The 20,393-nt window shown below is 45.3% G+C and overlaps 1 protein-coding gene across 1 annotated transcript in view; it reads left to right on the top strand.

Annotated features, from left to right (window-relative positions):
* tgfbr1b (transforming growth factor, beta receptor 1 b) overlaps positions 1-19,610 on the top strand; it is a 66,543-nt gene extending 46,933 nt beyond the window's left edge. Inside the window, exons 4-9 of the mRNA XM_056299014.1 lie at positions 661-891; positions 1,768-1,935; positions 5,565-5,721; positions 10,997-11,121; positions 11,389-11,519; positions 19,467-19,610. Coding sequence (XP_056154989.1) covers positions 661-891; positions 1,768-1,935; positions 5,565-5,721; positions 10,997-11,121; positions 11,389-11,519; positions 19,467-19,592 — 938 coding nt within the window. The 3' untranslated portion in view covers positions 19,593-19,610. The remainder of the gene's footprint in view (positions 1-660; positions 892-1,767; positions 1,936-5,564; positions 5,722-10,996; positions 11,122-11,388; positions 11,520-19,466) is intronic.
* The last annotated feature ends 783 nt before the right edge of the window (positions 19,611-20,393 follow it).

Genomic DNA, 20,393 nt, shown 5'->3' with positions numbered 1-20,393 from the left:
CCCTGTGTTACCTCCAGCTTGGTTAGGCATTGGGCATCCCTACGGACACAGTTGGCCGTGTCTGCGGGTGGGAAGCTGGATGTGGGTATGTGTCCTGGTCGCTGCACTAGCGCCTCCTCTGGTCGGTCAGGGCGCCTGTTTGGGGGGAGGGGGAACTGGGGGGAATAGTGTGATCCTCCCATGTACTACGTCCCCCTGGTGAAACTCCTCACTGTCAGGCGAAAAGAAGCGGCTGGTGACTCCAAATGTATGGGAGGAGGCATGTGGGAGTCTGCAGCCCTCCCCAGGTCAGCAGAGGGGGTGAAGTAGCGACCGGGACGGCTTGGAAGAGTGGGGTAATTGACCAGATACAGCTGGGGAGAAAAGGAGGGGAAATCCAAATTAAAAAAAAAAAAAAGACAAAACAAACATCAAAATATCAGCTGTATTTGGTAGAGAACTGAAATAAGAGACGTTGCCTCACTGCAAACTGCTGTCAGTCAGGAAGTCCATCAGTCTGTTTTTCATAAAGCATTAAACGAATTGGATTGAACCAGTTTTTTACTAGTTTACAACCGCTCTTACATTTTTTTGGTTAAAGGGCTACCAAATCTGGTAAACATAAGGTGCTTGGACCCTCTTCATTGCCGTATACTGCTATTTTTATTATTATCATTTCAGGATTGCCTTTGCTAGTCCAGCGGACCATTGCCAGGACTATCATTCTCCAGGAAAGCATCGGGAAGGGCCGCTTTGGAGAGGTCTGGAGGGGCAAGTGGCGTGGAGAGGAGGTGGCAGTAAAAATTTTCTCATCTCGTGAGGAGCGTTCCTGGTTCCGTGAAGCTGAGATCTACCAAACAGTCATGCTGAGACACGAGAACATCCTGGGCTTCATTGCAGCTGACAACAAAGGTCGGAACCCCCTGTATGAGTGTTAGTTATAGGCAAGGCTCAGCGATACCGGTTTTTATTTTTCAAAGCCATCCAGCGTTCCCGAATTTCACCACAACAGGACACTGTTACATAACCTCACACGAAAAGGAACAACTTTTGCATCCGTGGAAACATGAAATCCGGGTGAAAATCAGTTTAGAAAACTGGGTATTTTTCGGCTGGGCTGATACAGATTGGTTATACCACCTCATTTATGATTTAACGGTAACTTTATTTTAGGGGGTCAGAAATTACCTAGTAATTTTCTAGTAATCAGGTGTTAATTATCATGTAATTTCTTAGAAATAATGTTGAAATTACCTTGTAATTTTCTAGTAATCAGGTGGTAATTATCATGTAATTTCTTAGAAATAATGTTGAAATTTCCTTGTAATTTCCTAGTAATAAGGTGGTAGTTTTTACAGGTAATTTTACAGCTAACCGTAACCCTAACCCTAACCCAAATTACAAGGTAATTTCAACCTTATTTCTAAGAAATTACGTGATAATTACCACCTTATTACTTAGGAAATTACTAGGTAATTTCCGACCCCCTAAAATGAAGTGTAACCGAATTAACAAGTAAGGAAATAAAGGAGTGTGTAAGTCGGTGTGTGGGTGTGTAACTGTATTGGTTTGTAGCCTGGTTGCTGGTGTAGTTGTACCAGCTTCTTTCTCTTTATTTCCAGGACAATAACTCTGAGAAGGACAATATCAACCTCTTAAATTCTTCCTTGTGTTGTTCTTCTTTTTCCCTCTGTGTTTCTCTTTTTTCTGCCTTTCCCTCTTGCGCTTTTTTTCCTGTCCTGGTTTAAAATGTTCTTGTTTATCATCCCTCCATCTTTCTGTCTCTAGATAATGGGACATGGACCCAGCTGTGGTTGGTGTCAGACTACCATGAACATGGATCTCTGTTTGACTACTTGAACCGCTACACCGTCACTGTGGAGGGCATGATCAAGCTGTCCTTGTCCACTGCTAGCGGCCTGGCCCACCTTCACATGGAGATAGTGGGCACACAAGGTTAGACAAATGCATAAATACACAAATCCATTCACTTGCAAATCCATTAAATCGAATCGTCTTTATGATGGAACGCCTGTTTGTATATAGGCACATATTAAATCATACACAAGTATGATTTAATATCCAAGAGCAAGCATACATGCAAAAGGCCATTTGGATGCAAAAATCTTTTTTTAAAGTTGCCGGTACCATCAATAACATTAACGGAGAACATTCACACCGTCAATCTGTATTTTAGTTAATTGTTGATGGTAAACCTTATCATAGTCTTTTGAAACAATATTTACGGTACAACCCATATCGACAGAACATTTTGCTTTCTCTCTGTTGTGATCTTTCTCAGTGTTCCTACAGTTTCCATGTCGCAGTTTGCCGTCAGCGCCTAGCCTGACACACATATGGGCAATGCACATGTATAGCTATATAGTAGTACTTCTCATAAAGCATAGCAACTTTTTGCGTTTACAGTCAGGTTACGTCTGATATGGATGGGGAGATTTGGATTTCCATTTATTTCTTTTTACACGTGAGGAGGGAAGATAAATCGGAATGCTAACATGGTGTGATCGTGCACTGTCTGGATACGGTGAAGCGACGAAGTTAAAGCAAAGAGTACAAAGCTAAATTACACCCGCTGCCTTATAAAGATGCCGACCTTTGCAAACAGTGGTGGAGAGCCATAAAACACTACGTATTGTGGAACACACTGGCAAGTTCAGTTGAACATATGTGGGTATGCAGCTTGTATTTCACCTAGGCTGATTATGATAGGGACTTGCAAGCAAAACGGTCTGGTGGAAGAGAACATCTTGAATCCAAATGCTGCTCCCTCTTTTTTGCCAGCTGATGAAGATAATTCTGTGTGACCACAGGCAAACAAAGTTGAATAGAAGCAAGTCTGTTTTTCTTACACAAATGGAAGAATACTTTTTAAACATTAGCAAATGTAACCGACAGTGTGTGGTGTTTTCTCCCTGTTTCAACCTACAACAGCTGTATTTATCATGGTTATTCCCATTTTCACGTACGGGTGAAACAAACATCTGAGATGCTTCTCTACAAGCAGAAACTGCAGGACCTACTTAGGATGTTGCAAGTTACTCCTCTTGATGGTATTCCTTGGTGGAAGGATGGTCAGAGCATTCACATGGCAGTGAACCCTTCTGAATCTTCAGCAGGTATCTCAGGGTCACAAGCGTTTCACCCCTTAGTCTGTACACCTCGCCTGAGTGGGACAGCAAAGACCAAATTAGCTTTCACCTGCAGAAGGGTTCCAACTGTGGGCTCTCATCAACAAAACCATCTTGAGCTGGTCTCAGCTGCCATGGCTATCTCACCAATGGCTTGCTCCAGTTGTTTGGGCTCCAAACCCATCTTCTGTAGGAAATAGCACACCGATGTTGCTGGGAAACCATGGCTGCCGATTTCAATGGGAAACAAGGTTGTGGACCATCCTTTGTGTATTTAGATGTAGCCTTCCAAAGGTAGTGGAAAACAAAAAATTGCGTTGCAAACTGTTGTCCACTGTCAATGACTTCATTTTTCAATTTCTATCACAATGAAGATTTGGAAAGACTTAGCTGGAAAGATGTGGGGACTTCTCTTAATAGCTTTAATAATAAAGTCATAATTCATAAACTTGCCAAAAATTTTCAAGCCAACGAAATGACCCTCCCTTTACACCTTACAGAATTACCACAATGCTCTGGATAGCTATCGTGCTCTACTCCACATTTCGTCAGAGGAGCGACAAAATCAAAAGAATGTGCAGCAACATGAAACCAAGCCAAAAAAAAAAATATTTTTTTTCAGATTGATGAAGGACTGAGGTCTGACCAGCAGTTCTAGCCTAACGCAGTGATTCTTTTACTGACAGGAGTGCAGTCTCGGTAAAGTGACCCCACTTAAAGCCAGACTGATTTGGATCATACAGATTGTTCTCAGAAAGGAATTCGGAGACTTGGTGAAAGACCGTGTGGTCAAGAATTTTTGAAAGAAATGGTAGGAGTGAAACCGGTTTGTAGTTTTCAACCTGGGCTGGGTTGAGTGTAGGTTTGTTGAGCAGCAGGGTGACCCGAGCTTGCTTAACACTAGAACAACCAAGACAGTCATTATGACTGTTTTGGATTTTCAAACTTTAACTTAACTTGTAGGGTTAACTTTGTGAAAAAAGATACAGACCTGACGCTCCCTAAATTCTCCTAAAATTGCATATATTTGTATTTAAAATGGGTTATAGGTCAATTGAAAAAAAAGTTATAATATCTACCTAAAACGACCATGGGTGGTCATCTTGACCACTCGTAATTTGTGCGTGATCATGCCCGTCATGTCACTATTTATGATGTGTGTTGGTCGCATCATTTCCTTCGCGAAGTTCATTGCTCTGTCCTAGAAACACACTAGCATTCTCCAGTGCAGAGAAATAGTCTAAACTTGATGTCTGGTTACAAACACCGTTTCATACACACCATGAGTACCATCGAGGCATTGCAGTATTTACAGGCGTTGGACAGCGGCCATTTTAAATTGTTTGAAAAATAGTATTAAAGTTGTTAAAATTTTAATTTTAGTGTCAGTTAGTTTCATAACAGACATACTAACATATGTAATGCATTAATATCTCAATTATTTATCTTGACAGAATATAGAGTTTGAAAACCGGCGGTAATTTTGTCAGCCCATAGTCGTTTTAGGCAGGAGTGAAATCCTGGTTGTTGTAGTGCTAAATGCGGTGGGGAGCACACCCGTTGTAAGTGAGGAGTTGATGTGTGTGACTGCAGGGTTAAGTGCAGGGAAAATGGTCTGTAGGAGGCTGGATGGTATCGGGTCCAGCGGACAGGTAGTAGGACAAGAGTCCAGCAGAAGCTTGGAGACTTCCTCCTCGGTCAGGAAGGAGAATGAGGTGAGTCAGGCACTGTTAGTGGGCAGCAGCAGACAGAGTTGGTCTGGCTCAGAGAACTGGTTACTGATGTGGGAAGATGGCTGCACGAATTCACATTTGGAGCAGCCTCACCCAGTGCTGGTGTCAGAAGATGGCGGTGCAAATTCACATTTGCGGCAGCCTCACCTAGTACTGTCCATGAAGTGTCTTTGTCCATGTCCGCGTCTAAGTTTTGTCTTCGATTGATGAGTGGGAGAGCTGGCGCTGGATCTGCTGGGAGAGCGTAATCTGCTTCGTCCGGTGAGCCTGGGGACCACGGCCCCTGCCTGGAGCTGCGCCCGAGAAGGAAACGCTGAGGGCCGTCTGACAGGACGCTGAAGTGGGGCGGGCTAAGCTAAGTGCTAGCCCATGCAGACCAACAGTTCCAACAGTCATCCTGGCTGGCATTCGTTCCCGTAGACAAGTGCTTTTTTTTTGAGTTTGGATATGTGTGTTAGTTTGGATATACTATGTGTTCTTGTAGTTTCTGGATGTGTTGTTGTCTTTGTGTTGTACTGCTGTGGGCTGGGGGAAACAGCATTTCGTTTCATTTCATGTATGCAAATGTATGAAGTGAAGTGTTCCTGATTCCTGAGTTGCTGGAGCACAGGATCGAGGAATCTCATCCCCTTCAATGTCTTGGTCTGTCGCTCTCTGTCTTCATCTGTGTCATTCTTTCTATCTTTCTGTCTCACGTTTGCAGGTAAGCCAGCCATTGCCCACAGGGACCTGAAGTCCAAGAACATTCTAGTAAAGAAGAATGGGACCTGCTGCATTGCTGACCTGGGCCTGGCTGTACGTCATGATTCTGCTACTGACACCATCGACATTGCTCCCAACCACAGAGTGGGAACCAAAAGGTAACCACTTCTCCACAGTAGAGATGAAATGGCTACTGGGTCAAATTCCAGATGGTCGGTATTACCGTTTCACATTTTAATCACCATTAAAACCGTGTTTGATTACCTTGCTTTTAAAAACTTGCGGTAAATATTGTCCAGCGTCAACCAAAGCTAGCATCAGTCTCCCAGACGCAGGGCTTCTTCTTCTTCTTATTTAGTGTTTATTGGCAGTTGGCAAAACAGCTTAGAGATGCATTTGTGCCACTGACTGGACTGGCGTTTGGAACCAGGCACGCAGGCTGAGCATGCAACCTGGTTTTGTTTTGCATCAATGAACTGCCTGGCCGATAAGGTAACGCATTAACTATGAGCACACGACGATGGCGCTAAGTGTTTATTATGAGTGCCAGCAACACGCCTCAACGTGTTAGCAGTTTGGAAGTATTTCGTAGTATCTGATACAGATAATAAAATGGCTATTTGCAATGCTTGTAAAGCACCAGTGATGCAAGGACGGGTAAAACCACACTCCTTTAACACTACCCATTTAATTATGCATCCCGCTAAGCATCGGCTTTGTGTTGATGCAGTTGTCCACTGGGGACCGCAGTTCACGCCTCGGTCTCATCAGATCTGAATATGGCTGGACTCGATGAACCAGCAATAACTGGCAACGCTGTCTCCGGGGGGGGCGGAGTCGGCTTGTGTCCCTACAGAGACCATGCGAGTGGGAAGCCGGATGTGGGTATGTGTCCTGATCGCTGCACTAACACCTCCTCTGGTCGGTCAGGGCGCCTGTTCAGGGGGAGGGGGAACTTGGGGGAATAGTGTGATCCTCCCACGTGTTATGCCCCCCTGGTGAAACTCCTCACTGTCAGGTGAAAAGAAGTGGCTGGTGACTCCACATGTATGGGAGGAGGCATGTGGTAGTCTGCAGCCCTCCCCGGATCAGCAGAGGAAGCAGAGCAGCGACCAGGACGGCTCAGAAAGCGGGGTGATTGGCCATGTACAATTGGGGAGAAACGGGGGAAATAAAAAAAGGCATACTTATCTGGTCGAGGCTAAGTTGCCTACAGTCTGATCAATCTATTTACTGTGTTGATGTGACATTCAAGTTGCAATATTAGAGCTCATCTTTAAAGTTTATTGTCAGGCATGCAAACTTGGCAGCTTTAAGTGAAATTCACCATTTTGAATCCAAAGTAGGTCACTTAAGTGATTTGTGCAGATCCACTGAGAAATAATTGGGGTGGGGGGGCGGTCGAGATTCTGCCTGCTCAAAGCGACTTCCATAGAAGACATTGGAGCGCGGATATCTGATGCAGTGGATGTGCTTTTGGATGTGTGTACATCGACTGTCAACAATAGGCAGCAGCCATTCAATTCACTAGTCACAGTACAGTGCGAACCTAGACAGTACAGTGCGAACCCAGTGTTTGTCCTGCTGTGTGGAAAAAGCTAAAATTAAGTTGCCACAGTGGCACCTGCCAGCCATGAAACTAGAGAATCAACTGAAAACCGAAAAATACCTGCCAGTCAGAAATCCTGAGGTAAGAGATCAAATTGGAGGGCACAAGAATTGTTAGCGAGCTAACCTTGTTAAAGGAGGATGTCAGGTGCGGGGAGTTGGACCCAACACTCTGCAAGAACATCTGGTCAGCAGGAATCACTTGCAAATTCCAACGGCTGCAGTCTGCTAGGAAAGCAATGGCAGTAGAGCAAGTATGGCTGCCTGGCATCTGGCATTGCTCAAGAGAACAAATGCAGACGACTGAAGAGGCGAAGAGGGCAAGGCTGGGGCATACAGCAAAACAACGAAAGCAGAACCAAGGACAGACCCCCCCTGCCCCCCCCCCCAGTCCTAAATCATAGAGTAATCTTTCATATTCACGTTTGTAATTTTTCATTTCAGTTTTTAACATGGTTTCTGGCACAGAGCGAATATGAAGAGTAATAATTGTGAAAATAATTGTAATGTGTACCTGGTGCCCTTTGTTAATTTTCTTTGTAAGTGTGAGCAGATCATATGAAAAGGTACAGCTGCACTCAATAAATTAATACTTTGTGCTTTATTTTGCTCTGTCTTATAATTATATTAGCTTGTGACCAGCACCGGGGTAATCCTACAAGACATCAGAAATGAGCATTTAGTAGCTTATTTAAAAAATAAAATAAAACCCCGATCCCCCTAGCAGGTCTGTGTTTCTCTCTGCTCACGCATCTGTCTCACCTTTTTGCACCTCTAACCACTTTGCTTGCCTAATAGCAATACTTTTACTGCTTTGTCTGGCCCCAGGGGCCAAGTTTGAGCATTGCAATAATGCCATAACTTCCCAACCTCATTGCTTTCTCTAATTATATCTGTATTTCTCTTTCTTTCCCTGTCTATCTTTTCCTCCTTCCTGGGTTGTATAAGGGCTGCAGGTGTATACAGTGCCACTGACTCATTCAATAGAACAAGTCTCAGTGGAGATGGAAGCCTGGGCTGAAGTCTGTGTTGCGTACTGACGGCTTGAATCTCAAAGTTGTTGGCTGCATTATGTGTGTGTGTAGCTTCTCCACCTGTGTCACTGAAGGCAGACAGCTGCAGACTTGTACCAGTCGTGCAGACGCAGTTCCATTCATGCTACTATTAGACAGATTAAATTGTAGTTTTGGTGTCTCTGGCTTAGCTCTCTCTTGGCTTAAGTTCTACTTATTTGGAAGAACACATTGTGTCTGCTATAGTAATATTACATCAGAATTCTCTGATGTTAAATATGGTGCGCCTCAGGGCTCAGTTCTTGGCCCTCTACTTTTAACTCTTTATATTTCACCTCTTGGCCAAATTATACACAGTTATGGAATAAATTTCTATTGCTATGCTGATGATACTCAGCTGTATGTGCCTATAAGGGCTGATGATCATACTCAAATCACTAACTTAGAGGCCTGCTTGGCTGCGGTGAAAAATTAGATGTCGCTTAACTTTCTGCTGTTAAATTCAGATAAAACCGAGATGCTGGTAATTGGCCCTACTAGACACAGACACCAATTTGCTCAAGTAACGAAAACAATCGACAACTCTGTGGTTTCACAAAGTGTGGCAGCCAAAAATCTTGGTGTTACGTTTGATCCCAGCCTTTCCTTTGATAAGCACATTAAAGAAATCACCAAGACTGCCTTTTTACACTTATGTAACATAGCTAACATTCGGTCTTTTCTCTCCATGGCTGACGCAGAGACTAATACATGCATTTGTTTCATCCAGACCTGATTACTGTAATGTTCTGTTCTCAGGTCTGCCACATCCTAGTACTAAAAGTCTTCAGATGGTTCAGAATGCTGCTGCTAGAATCCTAGCTAAATCTAGGAAATCTGACCATATTACACCAATTCTTGCCTCCCTTCATTGGCTTCCTATCCATGTTAGATCAGAATAGAAGGTGCTTCTGCTGACTTATAAAATCCTAAATGGGCTTGCTCCATCCTACCTGTCTGATCTCCTTAAACCTTACATGCCATCTCGAGCTCTTCGTTCTCAAAATACAGGGCTCCTGTGTGAACCCAAAGTTAAAAAGAAGTCAGCTGGTGGTAGCAGGGCCTTTTCCTATCGGGCTCCATTGTTGTGGAATAACCTGCCTGCTGCCATCAGACAATCAGAGTCTGTTGAGTCTTTAAATCTAAACTTAAAACTCATCTTTATGTCTTAACCTACAATTAGTTGCCTTTAAGTTGAGTGTTTCATAACCTGTACTGCATGGTGGGTCGGTTTCTGTCTCAATGAATTTACCAACCACTGTTCTGCCGACGAGATTATAGCGTATAGATTATGACTAATTGATGATTTAGTTGATTATGACTAATGACTATTGCAAACTGTTCTCTTCTCTCACGTCTTTTCTCTCTCTTTGGATGATGTCTTCTCCTTTCTCTTTTTCTGTGATGGTGTCATGTGAGTCTCCCTTGTGTGCACGTGCAGTCGGTCCTCCTCCCAGGTTTCCATGGTGATGGTGGTCGCCACCTGGACACTGCTTGGCATTCCCCTCATCACATTGTCTTTTTATATATCTTACAAATCCAAATGATTTTTGTCATCCTGTTGTTGTTTTTTTTAATACATGGTGATGCTGGTCACGTAGCTCGGGTCCTGGACTGTTCCGGTGGCGTCTGGACACTGCTTGACATCCTGCACATCATGTTCTTCATATATGTTATAATTCCATTATAATTGTGTTATCCTCTGTCAGTGATGTATTGTGTAAATTGTATAAACACAACATCATTGCACGTTGTCGGTCTTGGGAGAGAGATCCTCCTCTGTTGCTCTCCCTGAGGTTTCTTCCTATTGTTTCTCCCTGTTAAAGGGTTTTTCAGGGAGTTGTTCCTTATCTGATGAGAGGGTCTAAGGACAGGGTGTTTTGTTGCTGTTAAGCCCCTTGAGGCAAATTTGTAATTTGTGTGATATTGGGCTATACAAATAAAATTGACTTGACTTGCTACAATTGAGGGTCCGCATTGGTCTGGAGTTCCATGCATGCACATTCTCGATCCACACTCCATTCCAGTTGCCATAAAACATATATATATATATATATATATATATATATATATATATATATATATATATATATATATATATATATATATTCAACACTATTTGGCTGTCTTTGTGTTCTTTCAAAGAGGAATTATATTTAAAGTCAGGTAATGGTGGATCTCCTCGCACAACCTCTCTTCAAAACAAGCATCCATTTTGTTATCTGGAGCATACACAGTTGGCGTTCTTGCTATGTATACCCTCTGCTGTGCCCAGATGTTTGCTTAGGGGTCTGCATGGACCCTCACGGACATGGCTGGTTGATGACATTTACGTCACGCGGACCCTCGCAGACACAGATGCAGAAATTATGAATTGGCCTTGACTGCTTACTTTGAAAGAGCCATCCCAGACATCCCTCTCGACACTTGATCATGTGGGAAAGGCTCAGGGAGCTGCACATCCTGAGACTGATAGACTTAGGGACTTATAACAAGACTTCCATCTACACATCTATCAGCATGATCAATAATAAGGCACTTTTTTGACGAGAATATATTGTAGGTCTATGGGACAAAATTGACTCCAGTCTTGAGCGAAAGCATCTTTGGTGTGGGTATGGCACACAGGACGTTGCTCTGAATACCTTGTTTTTTATTCAAGGGCATTTTGGTCCAGTCTAAAGCACTGAGGACGTCTTAGAATAACAGATCGACTGTCAACCCTCAACATTTTAATCTTAACCTTAAGCTCTGAGTTTTTCTGTCTACTCAGGTACATGGCTCCAGAGGTACTGGATGACTCCATAAACATGAAACACTTCGAGTCCTTCAAGAGAGCTGACATCTACGCCATGGGCCTAGTGTTTTGGGAGATAGCCAGCCGCTGCTCCATGGGAGGTGAGGAAAGGAGATGATAGGAAGGAGAAAATTAACTGTAACAGGTGTCCTGTATAAATAGATGGATCAGTGAATGATCAACTCCCCAGACTTGTGCACACAGACCACGTCCGTGTGGCTGAATCTGTGTTACCTCTCTAACAATGATAGCAAGTAGATATTTTGATTAGCCTAATAGCATCAGAATATGTAATTGATGTGTTTTTATGTTGTTTCAATGACATGTCCATACATGATGTGGCACTGTGACGTGTTTCTTTCTGTCAGGCATTCATGAGGACTATCAGCTGCCTTATTATGACCTGGTCCAATCAGATCCTTCGGTAGAGGAGATGAGGAAGGTGGTGTGTGAGCAGAAGCTACGGCCCAATATTCCAAACCGCTGGCAGAGCTGTGAGGTAGGAAAGACTTGCCCAGCAGCTTGGTCTACCTGTCCATAATTAGTCATACCTATTGATACTGTAATGGGATGTGGAATAAATTTAAAGGCCTGGTACTAAACTGACACCAGATACACGGGTAATGAGCTGTACCATGAATACATTGTGCTCATAGTTTATGTAGGTCTTTAGTGTTGTCCTTTATTTTATTTATTTATTTATGTATTCATTTTGGGGGGGGGGGTGCTGTGCTTGTGTTAAGGCAGAGAGAGCCAGAGCACAAGAATTTCATTGTACTCTAAATACACTTAACAATTAGGCTGAACTTGAACTTGATACCAGCCATTTCAAAATCTAACTACAGTAGTTGTGACATCACATCAGGAGGAAACTAATCAAATCCAGAGCAATTCCAGTGTGGATTTGATCAGTCATCTCCCAGTGTGATGTCACAACTAGCTAGATTTTGAAATAGCGTGTATGGATCATTATATTTGTTCCTCGTGGGATAATACCAGACCTTTAACATTAAAGTAATTCAATTGCATCAAAATGTTCCAAGTGAATTTGCAAAATTAACATGCAAAATTCCTTTTTCGTTCAGCTTATCGCTTTGTCTTTTTCACTGTCGTCAGCCAGATTTTGTATAGAAAAGGCAGAATTTGAACATTTAACACTTAAAATGTATATGCCACTATATAAGGAAATGTGCTGTCGTTTTAGTGCTACTGAGGAAGTATGAATTTGAACTATTTCTATTTAAAAAAACAGCCACTGAGGATGCACAAACTAGTGCCTTCTTAGTGCCGGTTTCAAGCCCAGATAAATGGGGAGGGTTGCGTCAGGAAGGGCATCCGGCATAAAATCTTTGCCAAATCAAATATGCAGATCATAAATCAGATTTCCATACCGGATCGCTCGAGGCCCGTGTTACCAACAGCCGCCGCCGGTACTGTTGGCCAGCAGGGTGCCGGTGGAAACTATGCTACTGCTGGGCGAAGGAGAAGGAGAGGGGGAAGGCATGTCCAGAGGCAGCGGGAGAAGAGGAAGGGTAGGAGTGTGGAGCTGAGAGTCAGAACTTTGAATGTTGGCACTATGACTGGTAAAGGGAGAGAGCTGGCTGATATGATGATGACCTCTTTTTCTTCATCAACATTCTCAAAGTAAACATCGCATCTGTGGTGCTCTTTCATGGCATGAAACCATACTGCTGCTGCTGATCATCACCTCTCCTCTTAACCTAGCTTCTATTACTCTTTCCCATATCTTCATGCTGTGGCTGATCAACTTTATACCTCTGTAGTTGCTACAGTTCTGCACATCACCCTTGTTCTTGAAAATCGGTACCAGTATGCTTCTTCTCCACTCCTCAGGCATCCTCTCACTTTCCAGGATTGTGTTAAACAATCTAGTTAAAACCTCACTGCCATCTCTCCTAAACACCTCCATGCCTCCACAGGTATGTCATCAGGACCAACTGCCTTTCCACTCTTCATCCTCTTCATAGCTCCCCTCACTTCCTCCTTGCTAATCCACTGAACTTCCTGGTTCGCTATCCCCACATTAGCCCCGCATGTACTTGGCTCAATGATTCCTCCCTCTCCACCTCAAGCTGATGTGTGGTGAGTGTTCTTGTACAAAATGGCTGCTGTGCATCACCCAGGTGGTGCTACATATTGGTGGTGTTCGGGAAGAGTCTCCTCCCTTCAATGTGAAGTGCTTTGGGTGTGTGGATAAAGTGCTATAAAAATGTAATCCATTATTATTATAATTATCCAACCTCCTCTCATTTTCTTCAATCATCAGCCCCTCAAAGTACTCCTTCCTCCTTCTCAGCACACTCTCCTCGCTTGTCAGCACATATCCATCTCTATCCTTGATCGCCCTAACTTGCTGCACATCCTTCCCAGCTCGGTCCCTCTGTCTAGCCAATCGGTACAAGTCCTTTTCTCCTTCCTTAGTGTCTAACATGTCATACAACTCACCATACGCCTTTTCCTTTGCCTTCGCCACCTCTCTCTTCACTTTACGCTGCATCTCCTTGTACTCCTGTCTACTTTCTTCATCTCTCTGACTATCCCACTTCTTCTTTGCCAACCTTTGTACTTTGCTGTACTTCCTCATTCCACCACCAAGTCTCCTTGTCTTCCTTCCTCTGTCCTGATGACACGCCAAGTACCTTCCTAGCTGTCTCCCTCACTATTTCTGCAGTGGTTTTCCAGCCATCTGGCAACTCTTCACTACCACCCAGTGCCTGTCTTAACTCCTGCCTGAACTCCACACAACAGTCTTCCTTCTTCAACTTCCACCATTTGATCTTTGGCTCTGCCTTCACTCTCTTCCTCTTCTTGGTCTCCAAAGTCATCCTACAGACCACCATCCGATGCTGCCTAGCTACGTTCTCCCCTGTCACCACCTTGCAGTCTCCAATCCCTTTTAGATGGTGCCTCCTACATAAGATATAGTCCACCTGTGTGCACTTTCCTCCACTCTTGTACGTCACCCTGTGTTCCTCCCTCTTCTTGAAATATGTATTCACCACAACCTTTTCCATCCTTTTCACAAAATCCACCACCATCTGTCCTTCCACATTCCTCGCCTTGACTCCATACCTACCCATCACCTCCTCATCACCTCTGTTCCCTTCACCAACATGCCCATTGAAGTCCGCTCCAATCACCACTCTCTCCTTCACTCTGTCTGACACTCTCTTTCTCCTCCCATTCGCACCATGGTAGAAGAGTTTGAACCCACCTCCGATGCTCCTGGCCTTACTCCCCTTCCACCATATCAGACAGCTCTCTCCCTTTACCAGTCATAGTGCCAACATTCAAAGTTCTGACTCTCACCTCCACACTCCTACCCTTCCTCTTCTCTCGCTGCCTCTGGACATGCCTTCCCTCTCTCCTCCTTCACCCAACAGTAGCATCGTTTCCACCGGCACCCTGCTGGCCAACAGTACCGATGGCAGTCGTTGGTAACCCGGGCCTCGACCGATCTGGTGTGGAAATCTTATTTATGATCCACATATTTGATTTGGAAAAGATTTTACACCGGATCCCCTTCCTGACGCAAACCCTCCCCATTTATCCGGGCTTAGGACCGGCACTAAGAATGCACTGGCTTGTGCCTCCTCAGTGACTGGGTTACAAATTATTTAAATTAGTGTTGACTAATACAAATGCAACAATGTGCTGATGGAGAAACACACAGTATCCCATAAGTGCCCGTTAAGAAATATCTATGTCGACAAAAAATGTGTTTGCAGTTGTGCCATTTTCTGATTTATGAAGATAAATGTATTGTTGTGCATGCCAGGGGACTAAATAAAGTGGTACTTCATTTTTATGCAAGTCAACAAACTTTTACAGTCTGTAAAGTAACTCCTTGTCAAAATTGAAATCATTTACACGGATTGATGACGGTATATCTTCTACCAAAAAATAATTTTACAGATGGCTTAAGATGATCTTGGGCTCTGCTGTGAGACTGCAGTCTCACTGTTGGCATCCAACACCAGATAAATTGTAGGCTGTCAAAATATATTATCCTGGAATCTGTGGTAAACTTTTTTTTTTTTTTTTACTTTTTCAGTTTCTCCTCCACAGTAGCACCAGTAGTGAGTAGTGGCTCTTATTGGGAGAAAAACATGAAGCAAAGTTCACTTGTTAATCTTATGATGCTACATGATTTTAACAAGAAGTTATTCTAAAATATCCACTTTTACTATTTTTTTAGCTATTATATATTTAGTTGTATGGATTGGAGACAGTGGCACTGATGAAAAGACAGGAGGTGGAGCTGAAGGTGGCAGAGTTGAAGATGATAAGATTTTCATTGGGAGTGATGAAGGAGTGTGGCATGTACTTACAAGCCGACACAAACTAGGAAATAGTCAGACTGTCCAGCGTGTAAAAAACAGTCGGCCGTTTGATAGGCTGCCCATCCTTTCCGGCCAGAGCAGATTTCTCTTCACCATGCCATTTAATCACCAACCATCCATTCATCGCCTTGGCCATCCATTCCCGGGAGCCTGTGGCCCAGAGCGCCGGTCTTTCTGGCGCAAAGTACAAAGCCACAACTCTGACGAGAGGTTCCACTCTGTCTGAATTCAGGGAGCCCCAGATTCTGCAGAGTAGTTGTAATTGCCGAGAAAGTTTTGTCTTCGACTTCTTCCTCTCGTGTTTATTGGCGCATTGCAAACCAACTTTACAGGTGCATACCGGGACCTATAGTAACAGAGTGTGTAAACTCATGGCCTGTAGCGGACTTTATGGGCACAACTCACCTTAATTGGTAGACGCAGGCCCTTTAAGAAAGGGTTTCCGGGTTGAGAGGGCGGAGTGAGGACGAGGATGGGTGGAGCAGTGCCATGTTGCTTAGATGGTGATTTTGTATGGAAGAATAAATGACACACACGCGTTCGTGTAGTCAGTGAGAGAAATTGTCCGTCTCTGCTTTCCTGCAATTTCCACATTGGTGACCCTGACGTTTGTCTGCTGGACGTTTCCAGGGACAAATCTTTATGAGCGTGACGACTAAGGCTGTTTCTCTCAAGCTGCCGGAGTTCTGGGAGTCGTCAGCTTTGGCTTGGTTCGCCCAGACAGAAGCATAATTTGCATTGCGGGAATTCGCCCTCCGGTCCGTGCTCGAGCTCGGCTCCTCGACCCAGACAAGCTCGCCGGTGCCAGGGAGGAGTTCGAGAATATCAATCAATCAGAATACATTATTTATCCCTGAGGGGAAATTGAGTTCTATTACAGACACTCACGCGCTAATAACTAAAAACTAACAAGATACAAGATAAGAAAATAGAAACAGAAATAAAAGATAAATAAGAAATAGAAATAAGAACAAAATACGGAGCGTCTTGGCATCATTCGCCACTCCAACAGCCCGTGGGCTTCACCCCTCCACATCGTCCCGAAGCCTGGCAGCAGGTGGCGCCCGTGTGGTGATTACTCAACAACACAATGACACCGGACCACTAGCCAGTCATGAGAGACTGGGCTGACACCTGCGTGGAGTGTCAGCGCTCTAAAGTGCACTGCCACACCAGAGCCCCTCTGGCACAGTTCCCGGTGACTGAAAAGAGGTTCGACCACGTAAACATTGACCTAGTGGGCCCCCTGCCCCCCTCCCACGGTTTTACTTACCTCCTCACCATGGTTGACAGGACCACTTGATGGCCAGAAGCCATCCCACTGTCATCAACGGCATCCACCGACGTAGCCCGGGTGTTCATCGGGACCTGGGTTACCCAGTTCAGCACCACATCTGACCTCTACTCGGACCGGGGCTCACAGTTTGTGTCTGAGCTCTGGAATACAGTCGCAGAGAGCATAGGGGTGAAGCACCACCGCGTACCACCCACAGGCCAATGGGTTATGCGAGCGGTTTCGTCGCTCTATGAAGGCCGCGCTTCGGGCCAGCCTCAAGGATAGCAGCTGGGTCGACAGGCTCCCGTGGGTCATGCTGGGCCTCAGGACCGCCCCTAAGGAGGACCTCCAGTCCTCGTCTGCTGAACTGGTTCACAGACAGTCGCTGCGGGTCCCAGGGGATTTTGTCCCCAACACCACAGCTCCTTGGTCTGCAGCCCATCAACAGACCATGCTCCTGGATAACGCCAGAGCTTTCGCACCGTTCCCCACTTCGCAACACGGCCTCCCACAGTCTCACATCCCCACAAGTCTTCAGTCGGCAGGATATGTTTTCATCTGCCACGACGCCCACCGTGGACCCCTACAGCCTCCCTTTGATGGGCCGTTCCGTGTCCTGGAGACCGGAAACATGCACTTTGTCGTGGAGATCGCCTCAAACCAGCTCACCTGGACTTGGGCCGACTTGTTGAACTTTCTCAGCCCCCACAGCGGGGGCATCCTCCTACCTTGCCCCCACCCCCCAACAAGGCCCCAAGGTTCCTCCACCACCCACCCTACCCCCATGCCGCTGCAGGGTCCTTAAGGCCCCTACTGTAGGCACCCCGGCCTCCGCACCTGTTTGGCGACGCTGTTGCGGCCGGGCCATCCGCCCCCCCTCCACGTTGACCTTTTTTTACTATGGTGAATTCTGGGGGGACGTATGTAGCGGACTGTATGGGCACAATTCACCATAATTGGTAGACACCGACCCTTTAAGAAAGGGTTTCTGAGTTGCGAGGGCGGAGCGAGGACGAGGATGGTTGGAGCAGCGCCATGTTGCTTAGATGGTGACTTTGTACGGAAGAATAAATGATACACGTGTTCATGTAGTCAGTGAGAGAAATTGTCCGTCTCTACTTTCCTGCGATTTCCACAGGCCTTGGATAGATCATCTAAATGGTGATTACTGAGTAAGTCTCGACTTAGCAGGGGACTTTTGTACATAGTTCTCAGACTGAGCAGCTGACTGGGGGTGGGTTAAACAGGGCATTGTATGTTGGATTTTTGCACTGTCACTGTATGTGTAATACACGGGAACATTGAATTTTGCTATCTTGTGTGTTTCTTGCTTGCTAATGTATTTGGTGGGTACTGGCTTGTGTGTACTAGAAATTAAAGGGGATGCTACCTGTATCAGTTCCTTTGTGGGGTTTGCTGACTGTAAACCAATATTTATTCAGCGCAACCTCAGTTTCAAAGGGCAATAAACTGGCATGGCTGAGTTGCTAGATTTGCTGGCTCTCTCCTGGGAAGCATTGCTATCTGCTGGCCAAGACGACCAACTGCTACCCTTTCCTTTCATAAACTAAGGAAATCTCCAGGCAAGTAGTCCTGCCCTCTGCTGGACAACAGGAGAATCCAAATTCTGGACAAGGAATGGAAAGGACATCACAAATACATATTGACTGAACATGGAACTAATGGGAGATTAAATTCTTGCTGCTCCACTCCTCAAGCCTCCTGATAACACAAACATATAGCACACCCTGACCGATCTGCAAAAAGGCAAAGAAATTAATTGCATAATTCCTCAGTAGACAGCAGAGCAACACATATGGATCAGAAAATGCCGGGCATCCTGTCTGCCCTCAAACATGCCTTGACTGGGATGCAGGAACAAGGACTGCAACAAATAAAGGACTGCTTAAAACAGCATGCATGCAGAGTATCTCAGGACGCAGTTCAGACACTCAAGTGGAGGCTCCATCATCACCATACTGAGATGCTGAAGGACAGCTTGATGGCATCATCACTATACTGAGATGCTGAAGGACAGCTTGATGACATCATCACCATACTGAGATGCTGAAGGACAGCTTGATGGCATCATCACCATACTGAGATGCTGAAGGACAGCTTGATGGCATCATCACTATACTGAGATGCTGAAGGACAGCTTGATGACATCATCACTATACTGAGATGCTGAAGGACAGCTTGATGACATCATCACCATACTGAGATGCTGAAGGACAGCTTGATGACATCATCACCATACTGAGATGCTGAAGGACAGCTTGATGACATCATCACCATACTGAGATGCTGAAGGACAGCTTGATGACATCATCACCATACTGAGATGCTGAAGGACAGCTTGATGACATCATCACCATACTGAGATGCTGAAGGACAGCTTGATGACTCTGACGGAGGCCACTGTCACACAGCTGCAGGATGACAGAACGACATTTAATAAGCAGGTTCACAGTATGGCTGAGGAAGTTGGCGCCATCAAGGAACAAACCCTCCGAACCCCACACCCTTCACTGCAAGTGACCGCAGCGCAAACTGCCACCATTCCGCCTCCACCTCCACCTGCCTCCCTGCCTGCGGGACAAGCAGAGGTCAAAGCTCGGCTGCAGATGTACTTGTGTGTCTTTGTATTTGTCTGATATGTAAAAATAGACCATGCTGTGTACACACTCATACATGTACATTCAAACACTTAACACATCCTTGCTCCACCAAAAGAAATGTGAATATGGAATAATTATGTCACCTCGTCTTTTTGTCTCCACCCCACATCCCACTTACCCTTTAGGCTCTGCGGGTGATGGCCAAGATCATGAGAGAGTGCTGGTACGCCAACGGTGCCGCCCGCCTGACAGCGCTGCGCATCAAGAAGACCCTGTCTCAGCTCAGCCAACAGGAGGGCATCAAGATGTAGACACAAGCACACAAACACACACCTCCGTTCCTGGCATTGTCATTCTTATTAGTAACGATGTTTTTATTATCCGTGTTATTCATTGTTTGTTTGGAGAGGAGAGGCGATGTTTCCCTGACCACTCCCACACCAGTGTTTGTCTGTTCGTTGGCAGGCAGATCATTTACCCTTTTAAAAGAATTCATGTGCACGCACATTCTCGGTGTGATTTCCACGTTTGCGTTTGTAGCACGGTGTTTGTGCAGACACACTTCCCCTGCTGAGCAGAGGCAGGACATGGACGGACTCCAGGAGGGATGACTTGCTTTATCTTGCTGTTCTGTTTTTGGAGGGCAAAATGGATGTAGACGGAAGTGTGAAAATTCCATCCCTCCAACCCTGAATCCCACCGCAGCAGTACCAGCTCCACCCCACCCCCACCCCCTCCCCCTCCATCTCTCACACCTGTCACAGCAGTCGGTGTCATCTCATGTTCTGCCCACAGTGCACGCCCAACCAATGGTGCTCAGCTCAACCTGAGAAACACAAACACACAAACAGCCACAAGTCTTGTTGTTCTTCACCAGTCAAGGCTTACTTCTCATCTGGATAACCTCATCATCATCATCATCATCATCACCATCACTGCTTCATCTGCATATGAATAGCCCCTTCTTTGGTTGGCCTCGTGTCCCTGGGTACCGGGGATGAAGCTGCTCCATCGCTCCAATCGGTGTTTCTGTCAAACAGAGCAACACGTGCTGGTCTGCAGCTTTTCCTCGTCTGTCCGTGACCTGCTCAGACAGACACCGTGATGCTGTC

Source organism: Lampris incognitus, chromosome 19, assembly GCF_029633865.1.
Source record: "Lampris incognitus isolate fLamInc1 chromosome 19, fLamInc1.hap2, whole genome shotgun sequence".
Taxonomy (NCBI): Eukaryota; Metazoa; Chordata; class Actinopteri; order Lampriformes; family Lampridae; genus Lampris; species Lampris incognitus.
This window is presented reverse-complemented; position numbering and strand designations above follow the sequence as displayed.